Below are 16,134 nucleotides of genomic sequence, written 5' to 3'. Positions count from 1 at the left end.
CTACTTAAATTTTACTGCTCTGTGGGGTCTTGTGGTTGTAAGCCAGGGAAGAAAACAATTTAATGTAATTCTTGTTTTTCTAATCTAATTGCATCTAAGATTATGGAAATGAATATACGTCTTAACATTTGAGGGAGGGACACTGCTGAGGGAGTTGACATTATAAATGAAACTCAAAGAAAGCATTCCCTCCTCGGATAGGTAAAATATACCTTTGTAGCCCATTTAGGTCATTGTTTATAATATGTGGTCATGAACTGTTCTTATTAATTCAGAAGTATTTCTCTTGTCTGTTATCACAAACCTCATTTAAAATGCACTGGAGTTTAAAAGATTTTTTTTCGTAAGACTTTTTGCTAAGACTGTCAAATACTTAGAAAAGCTTTTTTTTACAGTTATTTTTTGGGAAGATTTTCTAATTATCTGGTTTGGTAAAATAGTTCTGTTTTCTTTCAGAAGGTCTATCATGCACATTTCAAAATACATTGTTTACGTTTCATCAATCATGACTTTTATTTTACGATAGAGTAATGACATTCTTGCCTGCTTCATTGAAATATGTTTACAATTTTTTAGAAGGAAAAAGTGTGTGGAAATTTGACATTGCAACATCACATGCTAGAACCAGTCCAACGCATTCCACGCTACGAGATGCTTCTAAAGGACTACCTAAGGAAATTGCCTCAGGATTCCCTAGACTGGAAAGATGCTGAAAGTAAATATCTTCAGGCCATTAAAGGAGCTGTAATAAGATATTAGTAAGAGCATACTGTAAATTAGAGACATTTTCAGGAAAGATCAAGTGAAGAATTACCCATGAAAAGAATGATAGGATTTCTTCAGTGGAAACATAAGATTCTTTGAAAAAAAATCTGTTTGAATTGAAGTTAATTTAAAAACCATAACGCCTTTAGTATTCTCTTGGAGCACATAAGTTTTGCTTTAGTTTTGAAATAGCACACAGGTTTTGATTTGTTTGCTTTGCAGGTGATCAGGGCTTGTGGTGGCTTTTTTTTTTGTTGTTTTTGTTTTTTGTGTGTGTTGTTGGCATTTTGGTTTGCTTTGTGCACATTTGGAATGTGTGACTGTTATTTGTAGAACAGTGAAGTTAGACTCCTTGTATTTATAAGCTTCTGCAGGGAAAAAGCACAGCCCACTTTTAAATTTCTTCCTCTCTGCATTGACACAAGAACAGTTCAAGATATTTGCCTGGAGTTTTCAAAATCACTTGCCAGATAATTCTTTTAAATATTTCATTTTTAGTACCAATACAGTAAACACTTGTAAGATGAGCTGTTTCAACTGGAAAATATAGTTTGACTTTCTGAATTACTTTGAGAAAAGGAGGGAGAGAACCATGACTGTTCTTGTCACAGAAAAATGTGATTCTAAGTGCTGAAGTGCTACAGTAATCTGCAATAATTCTCTTCTGATCTTTCCATATTATAATTTCTATTTGGTAGCTGACTTTTTTATGCTTTCCACTTTCTTTTTATTGGTAACGGAAGAAATTTATTGTACTTTGTAATTTACATAAAAAACCAAACATGTTTATAGAATTACTCCCCCCCCCACCCCCCCTTTTTTTTTTAATGTGAAAATGCAACTTACTGGTTTTACTTATTTTCTTTTTCCTCTGTCTAGAATCCCTGGAAATTATATCCACTGCAGCAAGTCACTCGAATAGTGCAATAAGAAAGATGGTAAATGATCCTTATTTTCCTGATCACTTTTCAGTATATTATATTTCAATATTTGGTGAAGCTAGGAGAGTGAATTGCAAATCTTCCTTAAAATGGCAAGAACTGGTTTCAATTGGGTCAGATTGTTCCTACTTAATGTATTTATACAGCTCCTGGAGATGATAGACAAAATCTGTCATCGCAGCTAATTCTCTCAAGTGGGAAATGGGACAGATTTAGTTCTTCTCCTGGCTCAAATCACTGACACTGCACTGAACTCTTAACCTTGGTTCATCTGTATCTGTCAGTGCAGGATAATGTTTGTAAAGAGCAGTGACTGTTTCTCTGCCAGATTGGGCTGGGATGGAAAGAACTTCATTGAAATGTGAGATATTTTGGGCAAGAAATTATGCAGACTGTACATATAATCATGTTTTAAAAATTACCAAGGATATAGCATTTCTAAAAGTACTTCTTTCTTTATCAACAAAGTTAATCAGTCAGACCACACATACTGGGTATAAATATGTTTTTAAAAGCTAAGAGTCCCCAGATTTATGCATGCTCCCATTATTTCATTTAAACACGCATAAAGATCTGTGCTTTCAATTAATAAGTTTTGTAACTATATTTTCACTGTAAAGGAGAATCTAAAGAAGTTGTTAGAGATATATGAGATGCTGGGAGAAGAGGAGGACATCGTGAACCCTTCAAATGAGCTGATAAAAGAAGGACAGATCCTTAAACTCGCTGCTCGCAACACGTCTGCTCAAGAGCGGTATCTTTTCCTGGTGAGTAGGGTGGCTGCTGATAACAGATGCACACCCTAGAGCACGAGAATTTTGAAATTCTCATTAAATGGAAACGTAAAAGCTTAGGGTCTTTGTCCTGATACACTGTGTGTTGAGGTCCCAGTAATTCTCGTGGTTCTGTGGGAGCTTTTTATCGCGGCAGGTCATCCTCTCAGCAGGAATTCAAAAAGTACAGCCATGGTCCCTTACAACTCCCTAGGAAAAGGTTTGGTGTAGGTTGTTGCTTCCCATGCATTGAAAATTGCTGATACATTTTTGCTCATGGGCCTCTGGCACGGCCCGCCCTCTGATTAATAAAGGGTAGTGAAGGGATGTTGAGGCACAGCTCCTGCTTATCTGTGGTTCAAACAAAAGGAGAAATCATTGAATAGTAAGACCTCAGTTGGAGCTAGACAGCTGCTTTAAGTGATGTTCCCTTATATGAGAGGTGACAAGCTCAAATGTGCCTGTGATACAGACTAGGCAATAGTCTAGTTGGGGTTTCTATGAAATAGGATTTAACCGAAATGAGTTTTTCTTTTTAATATTTAATTTTGAGAAAAATGAGAGGGGAAAAATGTGAAAAAATTAAACACTTTATATCTGATTTAATAACTGAGCTTCTAGGCTGGGGCTTTAGACATTTAAACATTATTTAAAGTTCTAACTTTAATAAAGGAATGTATCTTTGTCCTGCTCATGTACTATTTTTTCCCCCTGTGATATGGAGGGTTTCAGGGAATAAAAACTTTACGAAATGTTGTTTTGTCTTGGAGAAAAGACAAAAAATGTCTTCAAATAACATTGGTTGCAACAAGTACAAAACCAAATTACTTTGGTACAGGAGAAATATAAAAGTATACACTGAAGGAAAGAATCCTTATTCTGCAATTTACAGCAGGTTTTGCAGAACTGGGGCACAAGAATGGGTGTCTTGTTAAAAAGCTTTACACTGGTAGAGAATATCTAGTTTGAGTACAGTTTGATAATAAATGCTATGAAGAGTGCTGCATATACAGAACAATTATTCTTACATTCACTGAAGCTGTCCCTGAATCCCGTTTCTAAAGAAATAAGAAACAAAACTTGTCTTGCATTAGAGCTTTGGTCTTGTTATGTATGAACTGATCAGGAAAGGACCTGCTTTCTCACCCACCAAGTCTAGCTTTGTGATATTGTCCAGCTCTCAGTGGACAAACTGGCTTTATCTGTGTTTTTCTTAGTGCAAAAACCATGTGTTTATTTTTTTCCCCAGTTTAACAATATGTTGCTCTACTGCGTCCCCAAATTCAGCCTGGTAGGATCAAAGTTCTCTGTTCGAACCAGAGTTGGCATAGATGGCATGAAGATTATAGAAACTCATAATGAAGAATATCCACACACTTTCCAAGTGTCTGGAAAGGAGAGGACACTGGAGTTGCAGGCCAGGTAAGCAGACTTTTTAGCCAGTTTCTTGAGATCAAACATATACACACAGAAGAGTGGATTAACAGATTTGAAGAAAGATGCAGTGGATCTCATCGTAATATTGGTGTTTTGAAAAATAGCCTAGGCTGCCAAAAAAACTTGCATTGTCAGTCCAAGAACCTCTCTGAGTAGAAGATGCCTCTAGGATTCATAGCACATTGCCTAACTTTGCAGAAATGCCCAAGATAGCTGTGAATGGGCTGGCTGGGAAATCAAGAGCAGTGCCAAGGCAGCCTGTCTGACTGAAGTGTTTTAGGACACTGAGTGTGTTTAGGACACAGAGGTGCCTCTGGGATCTGAGCTGCCTTGGTACCAATGAGTCTGTTCACCTCAGGGCACAGAGCTCAACAAAGCTCTCCCCCCTGGTGGGTTTATCTCCACAGAACAGAGTTTTCTGAAGCAGCAGGTGGGCATCTGCTTTCCTCTGTTCCTCAGGCCCATTTCCCATCTACTTGTTTTCTTCCAGTCCCAAGTATCAACCTGCTCCTGGAAGGCAAGCTCTGTTTTTAGTTCTTGGGTCCTTTTCCTCCAGCTGCACTCTTCTGACTGGCACTTTTTCTGCTTTCCTTATCAGTCCTTGTATCCTCCTTTTGCTGAGTAACCTTCCCCTTACCTTTTTGCATTGCCTAGACTAAATCTTCCCTGTCTAGACTCAAATAAAGAGAGATGCTCCTCCTCTTCTTTTAGGCCTGCTTAAAAGTCCCATTCTTAGCAGTCAGGATTTCATTGCAGAGAGGAGAGGACTAAATAAGCAGGAAAACATCCATGGTGGGTCCAGTTCAGTGCTGGCACATTATATTTGGGGACAAACCATAGCTTGCTAGCCAATGAATTTGCAAGCTACTTTCCTTTATGGAAAACCTGTAATATTGAATCAGAGTTACAGCAGTGAATGTGCAAAGATAACAGCTGTTTACCTACACTTTCATTCAATTTGAAATCAAATATCTACTTCAAAAATGACACAAGGAAAGCTTTCCACTAAGATCTGCAAGACTTCTGGGATGTATTTTTGGCTATCAGTCACATCTACTGTAAATTACTCTATGATATCTTGCTAAGTATTATGAAAATTGTTATGCCATATACCCATTTCAATGGTGAAAGGTGGTATCTGGCTATACCATTTCTGAGGCATGTTTTAATTGGGAGAAAATTGATACAACAAACTAAGTTTATTTTGTTAACTTTCCTACATTACCAGTAGGAGAAAGTTTATTGCATTAGCTTATTTTAGGTGTGAGAAGCACAGATTTTCATCCTTTGTTTTGTTTTGTGATCATTGTTAGAATGCATTAAAGTCTGTACAAAATTATGAAGGAATAAGTACCAACAAGCTCTTATTGAATTATATTAGAAAAATCTGCATTAATGTCTGAGTAGTGTATGTACCCTATGCCTTAACATCCTTAATTCATGAGCTTGTATAACACTGTAATAATTTTTCACTTACTCTCGGGGTATTCTTTACTAGTAGGCTTATATTTATGTTTTCAAACTACTGTTGGACTACATTTTCAATTACTGGTTTTAAACAGCTGGTAGATGATTTCTTTGGAAGGTTGCTGGTCAGGTACTATGCTTAACAGCTCAGCTTTTGGGTTTTACTGTAAGCAGGTAGGAAGAATGATTTTGACTGCTTGGACAGGTTTCTTCTTCCTCATGCAGATGGTGTGTGGGAAGGGCAAACAGTTCTTTAGGATTCTGCTTGCTTAAAAGTTTTGCTGATGCTGCAAAACAACACGTGGGGAGCTGTTTTAATCGACATGTTGCAAAGGTTCTCTTTTGCATCCTTCAGAGCAACCCACAGAAAAATTAAATTTTGTATGACAGGTATTACATGGTGCAGCAGGGTTTTTTTCCCAACACGTTATCCAAGGAGGAGGCCACTTTTGGAGAGCCAGATACACCAAACTGTTAATTCTCATGTTTCTAACTTTTGTCTTCTGGTTTGGTTTGTTTAGTTTTTTGGTTTTTTTTTTTCAAGTTGGACAGTTAACAATTAGTATTGTTTAAATTTTTGAGAATGAGTGCAGAATTACTTGGCTTTTGCAAGAAGCTGTTGATAGTGGGATAATGTTTCCTGAACTAGTCTCAAACTAATGTGTCAAATATTTCTTTTAGTTCTGAACAGGATAAAGAAGAATGGATAAAGGTAAATTCATCTACATTCTTTATTTTCTAAACACTTTTTCACTGAAGCAATCAGAAAAGTAATATTCATGTTTTCTGTCTGTACCTTCTCTGCTGATCAATAAGTGGTCAGAATGCAGAATCTGTTTTAAATTTTACCATGTCTGAGGAATTTCTCCACTGTTTCCTTAGGCACTTCAGAGTACTATTGAAGCTTTTCAGCAGAGGAATGAAACCTTCAGAAATGCTATTGCTAAAGAATATGAAGACATGCCTGTTGAAGTCTCTGTAAGCTGCTGTTATTTCTTTGTAACCCTCTTAATACCCACTGTGTTCTTCAATGAGTGGAAGAAGTTTGGCAGGAACTTTGCTTTCAAGCTCACCATTCTTATAGCAGAATAATTACAAAGCAGTCATCTTGTTGGTAATTGTTTTTCTTCATAATGCCAAATCTTGTAAACCAGTCTCTTTCTTTCTTGAGACATGTAACAGAGCACTCTTTCAGTGACGCACCATGGGTTCTTTGTTATTTCTTTTATAGATTTCAAAATGCATTTTGAGCTATGTTTTGTAATTTCCTTTCCAGAGGAAGAGAATAATTATTTTCCCTATTTCAAGTACTGTGCAACTTTTTACTAGCTTTTTTTATTCTTTGATCTTCCTCCTGCCCCCCCCCCTCCCACCACCCTTCAGAATGCTGAGCTTGGGAAGAGAGCGCCGAGGTGGATCCGGGACAACGAAGTAACCATGTGCATGAAATGCAAGGAACCCTTCAATGCACTGACAAGGAGGAGGCACCACTGCCGAGCATGTGGACATGTAGGTGCAAACCCCAGCGCCTGTAGCTGCTCAGCAGGCCCAGGAATGTGTCCAAGCACCTGCTTGACTTCTCATGGCTCCTTGTCATCACAGAATCATAGAATGGCTTGGGTTGGAAGGGACCTTGAACATCATCTAGTCCCAGCCCTGCTGCTGTGGGCAGGGACACCTTCCCCTAGACCAGGTTGCTCAGTGTCACATCCACCCTGGCCTTGAACACCTTCAGGGATGGGGCATCCACAGCTTCTCTGGGCAGCCTGTTCCAGTGCTGTGAAGTCTGTTGCTGCACTTGTAGCTGAAAGAAGCAGCTCTGCATACCACCAAGAACCCTCTGCCTGCTTCAGTTGGCCTGGTGAATTTGGAAGCCATTAGGAGCAGTGTACATTTGTGTAAAATGTCCCAGGGCCCTGCACATAGTATACTGTTAGTTTTGAGACACCTCTACTAATACGAAGAGTTTCAAGACCATGTTAAGATGGCATAATCCAGCATTATTTCGGGCAGTGTTGGCTGTCTCCTCTTCACCAGAAGGCCATGAAACCCTGCAGTTTTTCATTAGGTTAACTTGGAGCTGTTCCCAGCTGGGTTCAGTGTGTAACTGTGTGAACATGTGCAAAGCATCAGGGAAGGAGGGAGTGTGAGGGTGGGGAGAGAGTATTGCTGCTTGCTTTCCGTGTGGGATGCTGCAGTAACATATCCAACTTGGGAGCAACCACCAAACAGCGGTAGTATGACTTGGGAGTGGTGAGAAGTTAACAGAAGAAGAGCAAACATACCGACTGTGCGTTCTCTTGCCACCCAGCAGCTCTGCCTTTCTCCACCAGATGGTGGTACAAGCTCAGGTTTTACCATTTGTGGTACAGGGTGTGTTGTGTGATTTCTTTCGAATGTTTTTATGTGGTAGGAGGGCTTGCTGCATTCATCACGCTGCTTTTGTGCTTCCCAGGACACTAGAGACTTTTTCAGAAGCTGTGAATTACTGACTGTACCGTTTTCATATGAGGGTTTTCCCCCCAGATCTTTCTGTCTTAAAATTCTGTTAATGTTAAAGCCACACCTTCTCCTTGCACTTTAAATTTAAAACACTTTTTCGTGGGAGTTAATTTGGGCCAGCAGTGGTGGCTTCCTAGCAGTGACTAATTGGGAATACTTAACTAGCATTGTCTAGAGCTCCAAGCTGAAGGTGGTGATCTAGATTAGTACTGCAAAGCCTTGGTCTACAATAAAGCTTTGTTAGTGGTTCAAGTCCAGTTATTTACCTTTCTTTCTTATAAAAAACTACACTGACATTTTTTATTCAGGGCATCTTTTTTCATGTGAAATGAGAATTCTGTGGAGAAACGTTTCTAATGAAACAACTCTCAGATCTCTCTTGCATTTCAGTTACATATATGCTGAAAAGAGAAGTCAGGAAAAATCAGTGTGATATTGGCTTATTTATTCTGTGTATTTATGATTGGATTTTGAAATTGTGAATTTTATATGTAGGTATATATACATTTAAACATGCTGATATTTATTAGCAAGTTTAAAACCCAGCAATTTCTGATTTTATCATACTTATATCATTAAAAGGTCATCTCAATTGTAGGCTTCATTCATTCACTTGACCTCATTTCTGAGGTTATATAGAAAGCCAGTTGGTAAATGTACCTTTTCAGATTGGCATGTGAAGAAACTACCAGCATGGCTTGTGCTATATTCTGATTCTATACCTAACTTTAAACTATAGATATCATTAAAAGCCTAATGTGATTTCATGCAAAGTACAAAATTTCCACCAGGTAAATAGGAAGAAGCACTTCTAGTTAAGAAGTAGTGGCACAAATTTGGAAAAGCATTATTTTCAAGTAAGTTATTGTTGACATGTTATAAAGATATTACCTTGTATATAATTTAAAAATATACTACAAAATAGAATACTACTAATTTTTATTTATAGTTTAATAAACTTCTATAAGTACTTAAATTTTATTTTTTTTTCTAAGGTGGTTTGCTGGAAATGTTCTGATTACAAAGCACATCTGGAATATGATGGCAATAAATTGAACAAAGTCTGTAAGGACTGCTATCATGTTATAATTGGTTGTACAGACAGTGAAGAAAAGAAGAGGAAGGGCATCTTGGAGGTATGCCATTCAAGAATGCTGTATATGCATAGCTGCAATCATTTTGGCTCATCAGTAGGTGAAAAATGGTAGCATTCTTGCAGGGTTTATTTCCTCTTTGAGAAATAGAAAGTGTTTGGCTCAATTTCATCCCATTCCATAGATTTGGGTTTCAGCACTCACCTTTGCAAAACTGGTTTGTTTCTTGCAACTTTTCATATTTTTTTAAGAGAATTATGAACCTTAGAACTTGTTTGCTTCTTTCAATTACATCAGCTCCTGTGACAAAATTTAACCTTTCCTTGTAAAATTTCAGTTTTCTTCTTCTGCACTTAAGCTTTAATAGCAACAAACCCCACTGCTACCGCAGTGATTCTTGAAAATACACACCCAGACTGAAAGAACTGGGGATAGAAACAAGGAGAATGGGGAAGAAATTTGCTCTTCAGAGCCTGAGTAGTAAGATACTGTTTTTGATCCATGAATCAAATGGATCTTTAAGTTGTCAGGTTGCCCTCAGCTTTTGGCATCTGAAAAGTCAAGATCGATGGAAATTTTAACACATAATCATTTTGTGTTCTTTCTTATCGTCTCAGGTTCGCTATTTAACTTGAGCAGTGTGTTACTCCATCTACAGATTTTAAGTAATTAATCTAATCTTTTCTCTAGGATTAGTGCTTGTGTGATTATATGATTCTTAGAGATGTGTTTGAATTTGATTCCATCATAATATTTTGACTGCCAAAATAGATAAATTGTCATGTTGAATAGTTAGTGGCACTTCAGTGCCTAATACGGTGTTATTTTGGAAATCAGACGTTGTTGTAGGTGCTCAGATACAGAGAAAGGCTGGCTGTGGTGGCAAAATGAAAATTGGAGTGATATAGAAGTCTATAATCCAAAATTAACTGATGAAAAAAGGAACAGATTACACATGCTAAGGGAATATGTTTTGTGATTGTATGTGTTTTTTATATATATTTTTATATATATACATATTTTCTCCCTGAATCCACTCCTTCATGATCTTTCTTGGATATTTCCTGAAGCTCTTTTGCAGATACTATCCAAGATTTGATAGGAATGGTGATAAACTTATTGCTTTTCTGTTCTGTTTTTGCTCTTTATTGAAGGAAAGTTTATTTTCCTTTTTATGCTTTTTACTATCTCCTAGATTGAATCTGCAGAAGTCTCTGGAAATAGTGTCATATGTAGCTTTCTTCAGTACATGGAGAAGTCCAAGCCCTGGCAGAAAGCATGGTGTGTCATACCCAAACAGGAGGCCCTTGTGCTCTACATGTACGGTGCTCCACAGGTATGTAGAGGGGAAATGGAAACGATTTTAGCAATTATTGCCACTGATACTTGAGGAAGAGATGTCAAATAGCTTGGGAATGGAGGAAAGATCCAAGTGTTTTCACCAGCCTGTATAGCAAATGAGAGGTAATGGGCAATTAGTTGGCTGTTCTTAATAAAGAACTTCTTCTTCTCAGGATGTTAAAGCTCTGGCTACAATTCCTCTTCTGGGCTATACAGTGGATGACACTCCAAAAAGTGCTGACCTCCCCCACAGCTTCAAACTGACCCAGTCCAAGTCTGTGCACAGCTTTGCTGCAGACAATGAGGAACTGAAACAGAAGTGGCTAAAAGTTATTCATTTAGCTGTCAAAGGTGAGACACCAGAATGTCAAAATGAACTGCAAGTGAATTTAGAAGAGCAGCCTGAATCTTCTAAAAAATCTGAATGCTGAAGCTCAAGAACACATGGCATTTTGAAAAGATTTCAATTGAAATTGTGGTTAACCTTTGTGTTAACCTTTCTCTGCTCAATCAAGGAAAAAAAAAGGAAAAAAAAAATAAAAAGAAGCTTCTTCCTACCATACACATCTTGGCACTTTATGTTTGGGAAAAAATTCTGGTCTTTTTAGGGATCTTTTTCTTATATTTATGTTCTGTCAATAAAAGTGGTGTACAGGTCCATTTCAGAGACTTTTTTAAAAAATGTGAATGCTATTAAAAATACTTACTAACTTTACTGTACTACTTGTTTGTTGTAATGCAATTTTTTTTTTTTTAATCCAGTTGCTCTTCAGTTAACATTTGCTACCTTCATTAAGAATGCAAATATTTGAAGCTTCCTACTTACATGTTAGGACTTGCAACAGGATAAAAGATATACCTCCACATTGCCAAAATAGATCTGTACTTAAATATGCAGGGACAGTTTGGTTTAATGTATGTAGTATATAGGTTGATTTCCACAGTTCTGTACATATGTTGTATTCACTTGTATCTTTTTAATTAAAGTAATGCAAATTGCTTTCACAGGTATATTGGCTTTTAAGGTTTCAATTTATCAAGGAATCAATCTAATGATTTCCAATCTAGGAATAAATACCTAAAATATGAGAAAACTATATATAATATATGTACAGTATTAAAAATGTACAATACTTGATTATTGCTTTGATTTCATGATACTGGGTTCTTATTAGTGAATAATTTATTTTTTAAAAAAAGCATGTTTTCTATTTGAAATTAAACACAGTCCTAAATTGGAAAATACTGTTCAGTGATTTGTTTTAATAGCTGACACTTAATGATCTTGATACTTTTATGCATTAAAAAATTAGCAGTAATGTAAGTGGCATGCAATGAACAAATGAGTTCCAGTTGTGTTTAAACAAGTAGTGGCTTTTCTTCAGTGTCCTATCACTGTTAGCTTTTAAGAGTGCAGTAGTTTGTTGCTCAAATGCAGTATGTGGTTTGAGAAAAGCAACCGATTCTAGCAACCTTCTGGGAACGTGTATTTTTGCTATTATGGTTATTGGAACAAAACATTTTGAACTTAAGTTTTTTAATTTTTGTAGAAGATTAGGTATGGTAATGCTTATTTATGACAACAGTCTTCAAGGATTATTGTCTTAAAGTGGAGCCTGCTTTATAAAAATTCAGTATGAAGTCTGAGCTTGCAAATTTGAAATTTTATTAACTATTTGTTTTCTGCTTCTGGGTATAAGGACTCACTGGCTTTACAATATTAAGTTCCTTATGAACTTCCATTCCTATTAGGGTTTTTATACATAGAGGCAAATGACCTCCCTAAAATTTTTACTGTAATATCCTTGAATGAAATATGGCAAACTCAGAGGTAGTGATTGACTATCAGCTAAAATCATTGCTGTCTTTCCTTTTTTAAACCCTTAAAGGAAGGAAAATATGTAACTTCTACAATCAACTTGTCATAAGAACATTCAGGAGTCTCACTTAATAAATCTGCAATCTGTGTTTTAAATCATGTCAAGCTGAAGAGCTCAGGTTCAATTTTGTTACTAGCATGACAACAGATTTAAATTGTTGGGGTTTTATAATGAGTTTGTCAAACAAACTATTCACTGAACTCCTATACCTGCTTTACTCTTTCTGCAACACTACAGGGAACAAAACCCAACACATTTTGCATTTAGCAAGAGATTAATATGTTTGTAGTGTCAAGCATACGTGAGCATGCAGTGTCCATCATTCCTTCATAAGAATGTTGTGTAAGTTAATGTCAGTGGGATGGATTTTGCTCTCACCTGCAGAGGTCCAAGATCTACAATAGCCTTTAGATTCCACAGCTTTACACTGGTGTTAATAGCAATCAGGACATGGTATGGTAGAGTACTAACTCTCCAGCTGACTTGGTGCATGTCAGTTCTGAATTCTCTTCCTTGGGTGCTCCCTGTGTCCAGATAATTCTGGATATAACCCTAGTATTAATTTTATCTGATGTGCAAGCTCTTCTGTAATTCTCTTAGAGATTTTAAGTTACTTCTACTGGCAGCTGTGTTTACCTTTAGCAAGGGGCAGCTCAAGCCTGTTTTGGTTCATGTTGGTGAGTACCATCAGGTCTTTGCCAAGCTCTCCTTATCTAATACATCTTGCATATACCTTGGCAAGGGGTGGGGGAACATTCAGGTAAGCTAGCAGAACTCTTGGTGGCAATCTTTCCTTCATGGCCATCTCCCAAAAGTGGCTATCTTCTACAAGAGCCTCAAGTGCAATTGTGGGATATGGAGAGTTGTCTTGCCACATCCCAGCATATCAAAACAGTTTCCCATGGTCGAGTTGTTGAGCGTAAAGGAAGAAGTTGCTTTAAAGGAGTTCTCAGATAGGAAGGACTGAGCTGTACTGAACATATGATGGTATGACTGTAGTAAGAGAATTAATTAGATTGGAAAAGGCCTCTTAGATCACTGGGTCCAACCACTGCCCAGCACTGCCAAGTCCACCACTAAACCGTGTCCCTAAGTGCCACATCTTTTAAATACCTTCAGGGATGGTGACTCAACCCTTTCCCTAGGCAGCCTGGTCCAATGCTTGACCTCCCCTTTGGTGACAAAATATTTTCTAAAATCCAGTCTAAAACTCCCCTGGCACAACTTGAGGCCACTTCCTCTTGTCCTATTGCTTGTTTCTCGGGAGCAGAGACTGATCCCCTCCTCGCCATCATCTCCTTTCAGGGAGTTGTAGAGAGCGATAAGGTCCCTCCTGAGCCTTCCTTTCTCCAGGCTGAACACCCCCAGCTCCCTCAGCCACTTCTCACAGGACTTGTGCTCCAGACCCTTCACCAGCTCTGTTGCCCTTCTCTGGGCCCACTGCAGCACTTCCATGTCCTTCTTACCATGTCTTTCACGTCCCAGAACTGGACACGGCACTTGAGGTGCAGCTTTGCCCATGCCAAGTACAGGGCAATGGTCATTGCCCTGGTCCTGCTGGCCACATTATTGCTGATATAATAGTGTGTCTTGCCCATCTGGGCACACACTGGCTCATTCTCAGCTGCTGTCAACCAGCAATCCCAGGTCCTTTTCCACCAGGCAGCTTTTCAGCCTTTCTTCCCCAAGCCTGTAGCGCTGCAGGGGGTTGTTGTGACCCAGATGCAGGACCCAGCAACTGGCCTTGTTGAACCTCGTGGAGCTGGCTTAACCCATGGATCTCACTGCAGAGCCTTCCTGCCCTCCAGCGGGTCAACATCCTATCCAACTTGGTGCTGTGTAGTACAGTCTGTCTTCTAAGCTCCTGCAAACTTAATTCTAAGCCAGGTAGGAAGCCCCATTCCAGTTTAGTGATTAGAAGTAGGAATTTCTGTGCTGCTTTATTGTTATAATGGTATTGAGTAGTTGAAGCTACTTGAATGGTTGCAGCATCTCTCAGATGAAGCCCTGCATTTGGGCATAAGCAACTTGAAATGAAGTTAGCACTGGGAGTTGTTTGTTTGGATGTTAGCCTCATGTTTGCTTTCAGCCACTAAATTTTATATAGTACAGGATATTTTATTTACCCTAGTGAAACCCCTTTTATGTTCTCATAATCAATTGCTTGGTTAGGATTGTTCCCTCTGAGTCAGAATGTGTTGGCACTCAAATATATGGTTCTGTGTGTATTTTGTGGGAAAAGTATGTATTACCAATATTCAAGCACATCAGAATATGGAGAAATTGCTTCTAAATTTAACCACCCCGTTGTCTTCATTCTTCACAGACAAACCCTCCTACAGCATCCCAAACTTTAAATTTTAAATTAGGACTGCAGAGGAACAAATGCAAAGTCATAGCTGCTGTGGCTTAAGAACTATGACCAAAGCAGTGAAATTAAAACCGTCATTCTAACAAGGTAGAAGCTGTTCCTATTTGAACTAAATTCTTAAATTCTTCAAGGAAAAGAAAAAAGGCATTAAATTTGTGAGCATAAAGCTCTGTGTGTAAGGAATAAACTGTAACTAAGCATTCATTCATAATGCATGAATGCATGTGAATGGCTCTGCTGAATTATTTAAATTTTGCAACTCTTGTGTTCAAGAAACACTTGTTTCTCACTTTAAAAGTGATCAGTCTTCTGTGCGATTTAAAGCAGATCAAAAGTTATTTTAGTGGTTTTATCTGTGTTCAACCAGAACAAGACTTAATTTTATCATTAATATTTTTGGATCATAGTAATATATTTTTTGAAATTACTTATTTTTCCCCCTAACATGGGAAAATAGTATATCATAATATCTGCATGTCTGCACCATTCCTCCAGACCCTCTAAAAATTCTCTTTTGGTATCAGGTACTCCTGCTTGGTTGAAGAGCTGCTATAAAACCTGTATCATGTAGTATTTTCAAATCGCTTTATGCTGAGTAGTTTTGTTTATTCCAAAATGTATTTAACTTATATGTGCAAAATATATATTGAGAGTACAAAACATTCTCTTCTATTTGGAGTAGAATATTAAACCACTTTAATTGCATGTATATATAGTAGCACCTTTTTATGCAAAACCATCTCAAAGTGCTTTACAAATCTCAAAGATTCTAACTTCCTTTCATAGAAAAGAGGATTTTTATTCTTCATGTTTTCAAATTATGGATGAAGACAAGGCACTGATTAAATATAGAGTAAATACACTACCACCTAAGTAAAATTTAGGTGAGATTATAGAAGTATGCTCTAGAGACTTCCAAGTGGAGTCATAGGGAAAAAAAAATACATATATTTTAAAAAGACAACAAGTGGGAAAGATGTGGAAACACTTGACAGGTTGTTTGGGTTCATCACCACATAGCTAGTATTAAAAAATCATCAGCTTTTAATGTCAAGGAAAGACTAAATAAAATTCACAGAGGGTAGTTATTTCTTATACTGAAGGAAAGACTTTCAGGAAAGAAATAAATATTCCATGTAGAAATAATCCTAAGCAATAAAAAAAGGTCTTTCTCCATATAGCTGCTCTAAACTAGTACAGGCCTGCTGGAGCTATTATACCTTCAGTGATTTAAATTCATGTGGAATCTGCCTTACATTATATTAGGACATTTGTGGAAGATGAAACTTCCACCAGTTTGGGAGCTGCTGAGACAGCATATTTTCATCTGGAGGTAATTGATGTAGGGGTGAATGTAAACAGCTGGAAATATATATCCAAAAGTAAATGATTGGAGAGAAATAATTTTGTGGTAGAACTGACTATCCTTAAGATAAATCTGTTGGTGAAACGGGCATCATTCTTAGTCTCTGTGGTCTACTGCTATTTGAAATCTGAAATTAAATATGTGGGGTTAATGTTTTTTTCTCCAGTCTATGGCCCTGTTGGTGTGAGGAATTTATC

The 16,134-nt window shown here is 37.6% G+C and overlaps 1 protein-coding gene across 1 annotated transcript in view; it reads left to right on the top strand.

The window, feature by feature from the left end:
* Positions 1 to 10,751, top strand: part of FGD4 (FYVE, RhoGEF and PH domain containing 4) — a gene marked incomplete at its 3' end in the record, with an annotated part of 34,926 nt that extends 24,175 nt beyond the window's left edge. The window contains exons 7-16 of the mRNA XM_082280036.1: positions 577 to 715; positions 1,645 to 1,703; positions 2,327 to 2,473; positions 3,729 to 3,901; positions 6,065 to 6,095; positions 6,266 to 6,361; positions 6,767 to 6,892; positions 8,881 to 9,021; positions 10,175 to 10,315; positions 10,494 to 10,751. Of these exons, the coding sequence (XP_082136162.1) occupies positions 577 to 715; positions 1,645 to 1,703; positions 2,327 to 2,473; positions 3,729 to 3,901; positions 6,065 to 6,095; positions 6,266 to 6,361; positions 6,767 to 6,892; positions 8,881 to 9,021; positions 10,175 to 10,315; positions 10,494 to 10,751 (1,311 nt within the window). The remainder of the gene's footprint in view (positions 1 to 576; positions 716 to 1,644; positions 1,704 to 2,326; positions 2,474 to 3,728; positions 3,902 to 6,064; positions 6,096 to 6,265; positions 6,362 to 6,766; positions 6,893 to 8,880; positions 9,022 to 10,174; positions 10,316 to 10,493) is intronic.
* Positions 10,752 to 16,134: the final 5,383 nt, after the last annotated feature.

This window comes from Coloeus monedula (genome assembly GCF_965178545.1).
Source record: "Coloeus monedula genome assembly, chromosome: 4".
Taxonomy (NCBI): domain Eukaryota; kingdom Metazoa; phylum Chordata; class Aves; order Passeriformes; family Corvidae; genus Coloeus; species Coloeus monedula.
The sequence above is the reverse complement of the archived record's forward strand: the minus strand, read 5'-3'. Positions and strand labels throughout refer to the sequence as shown.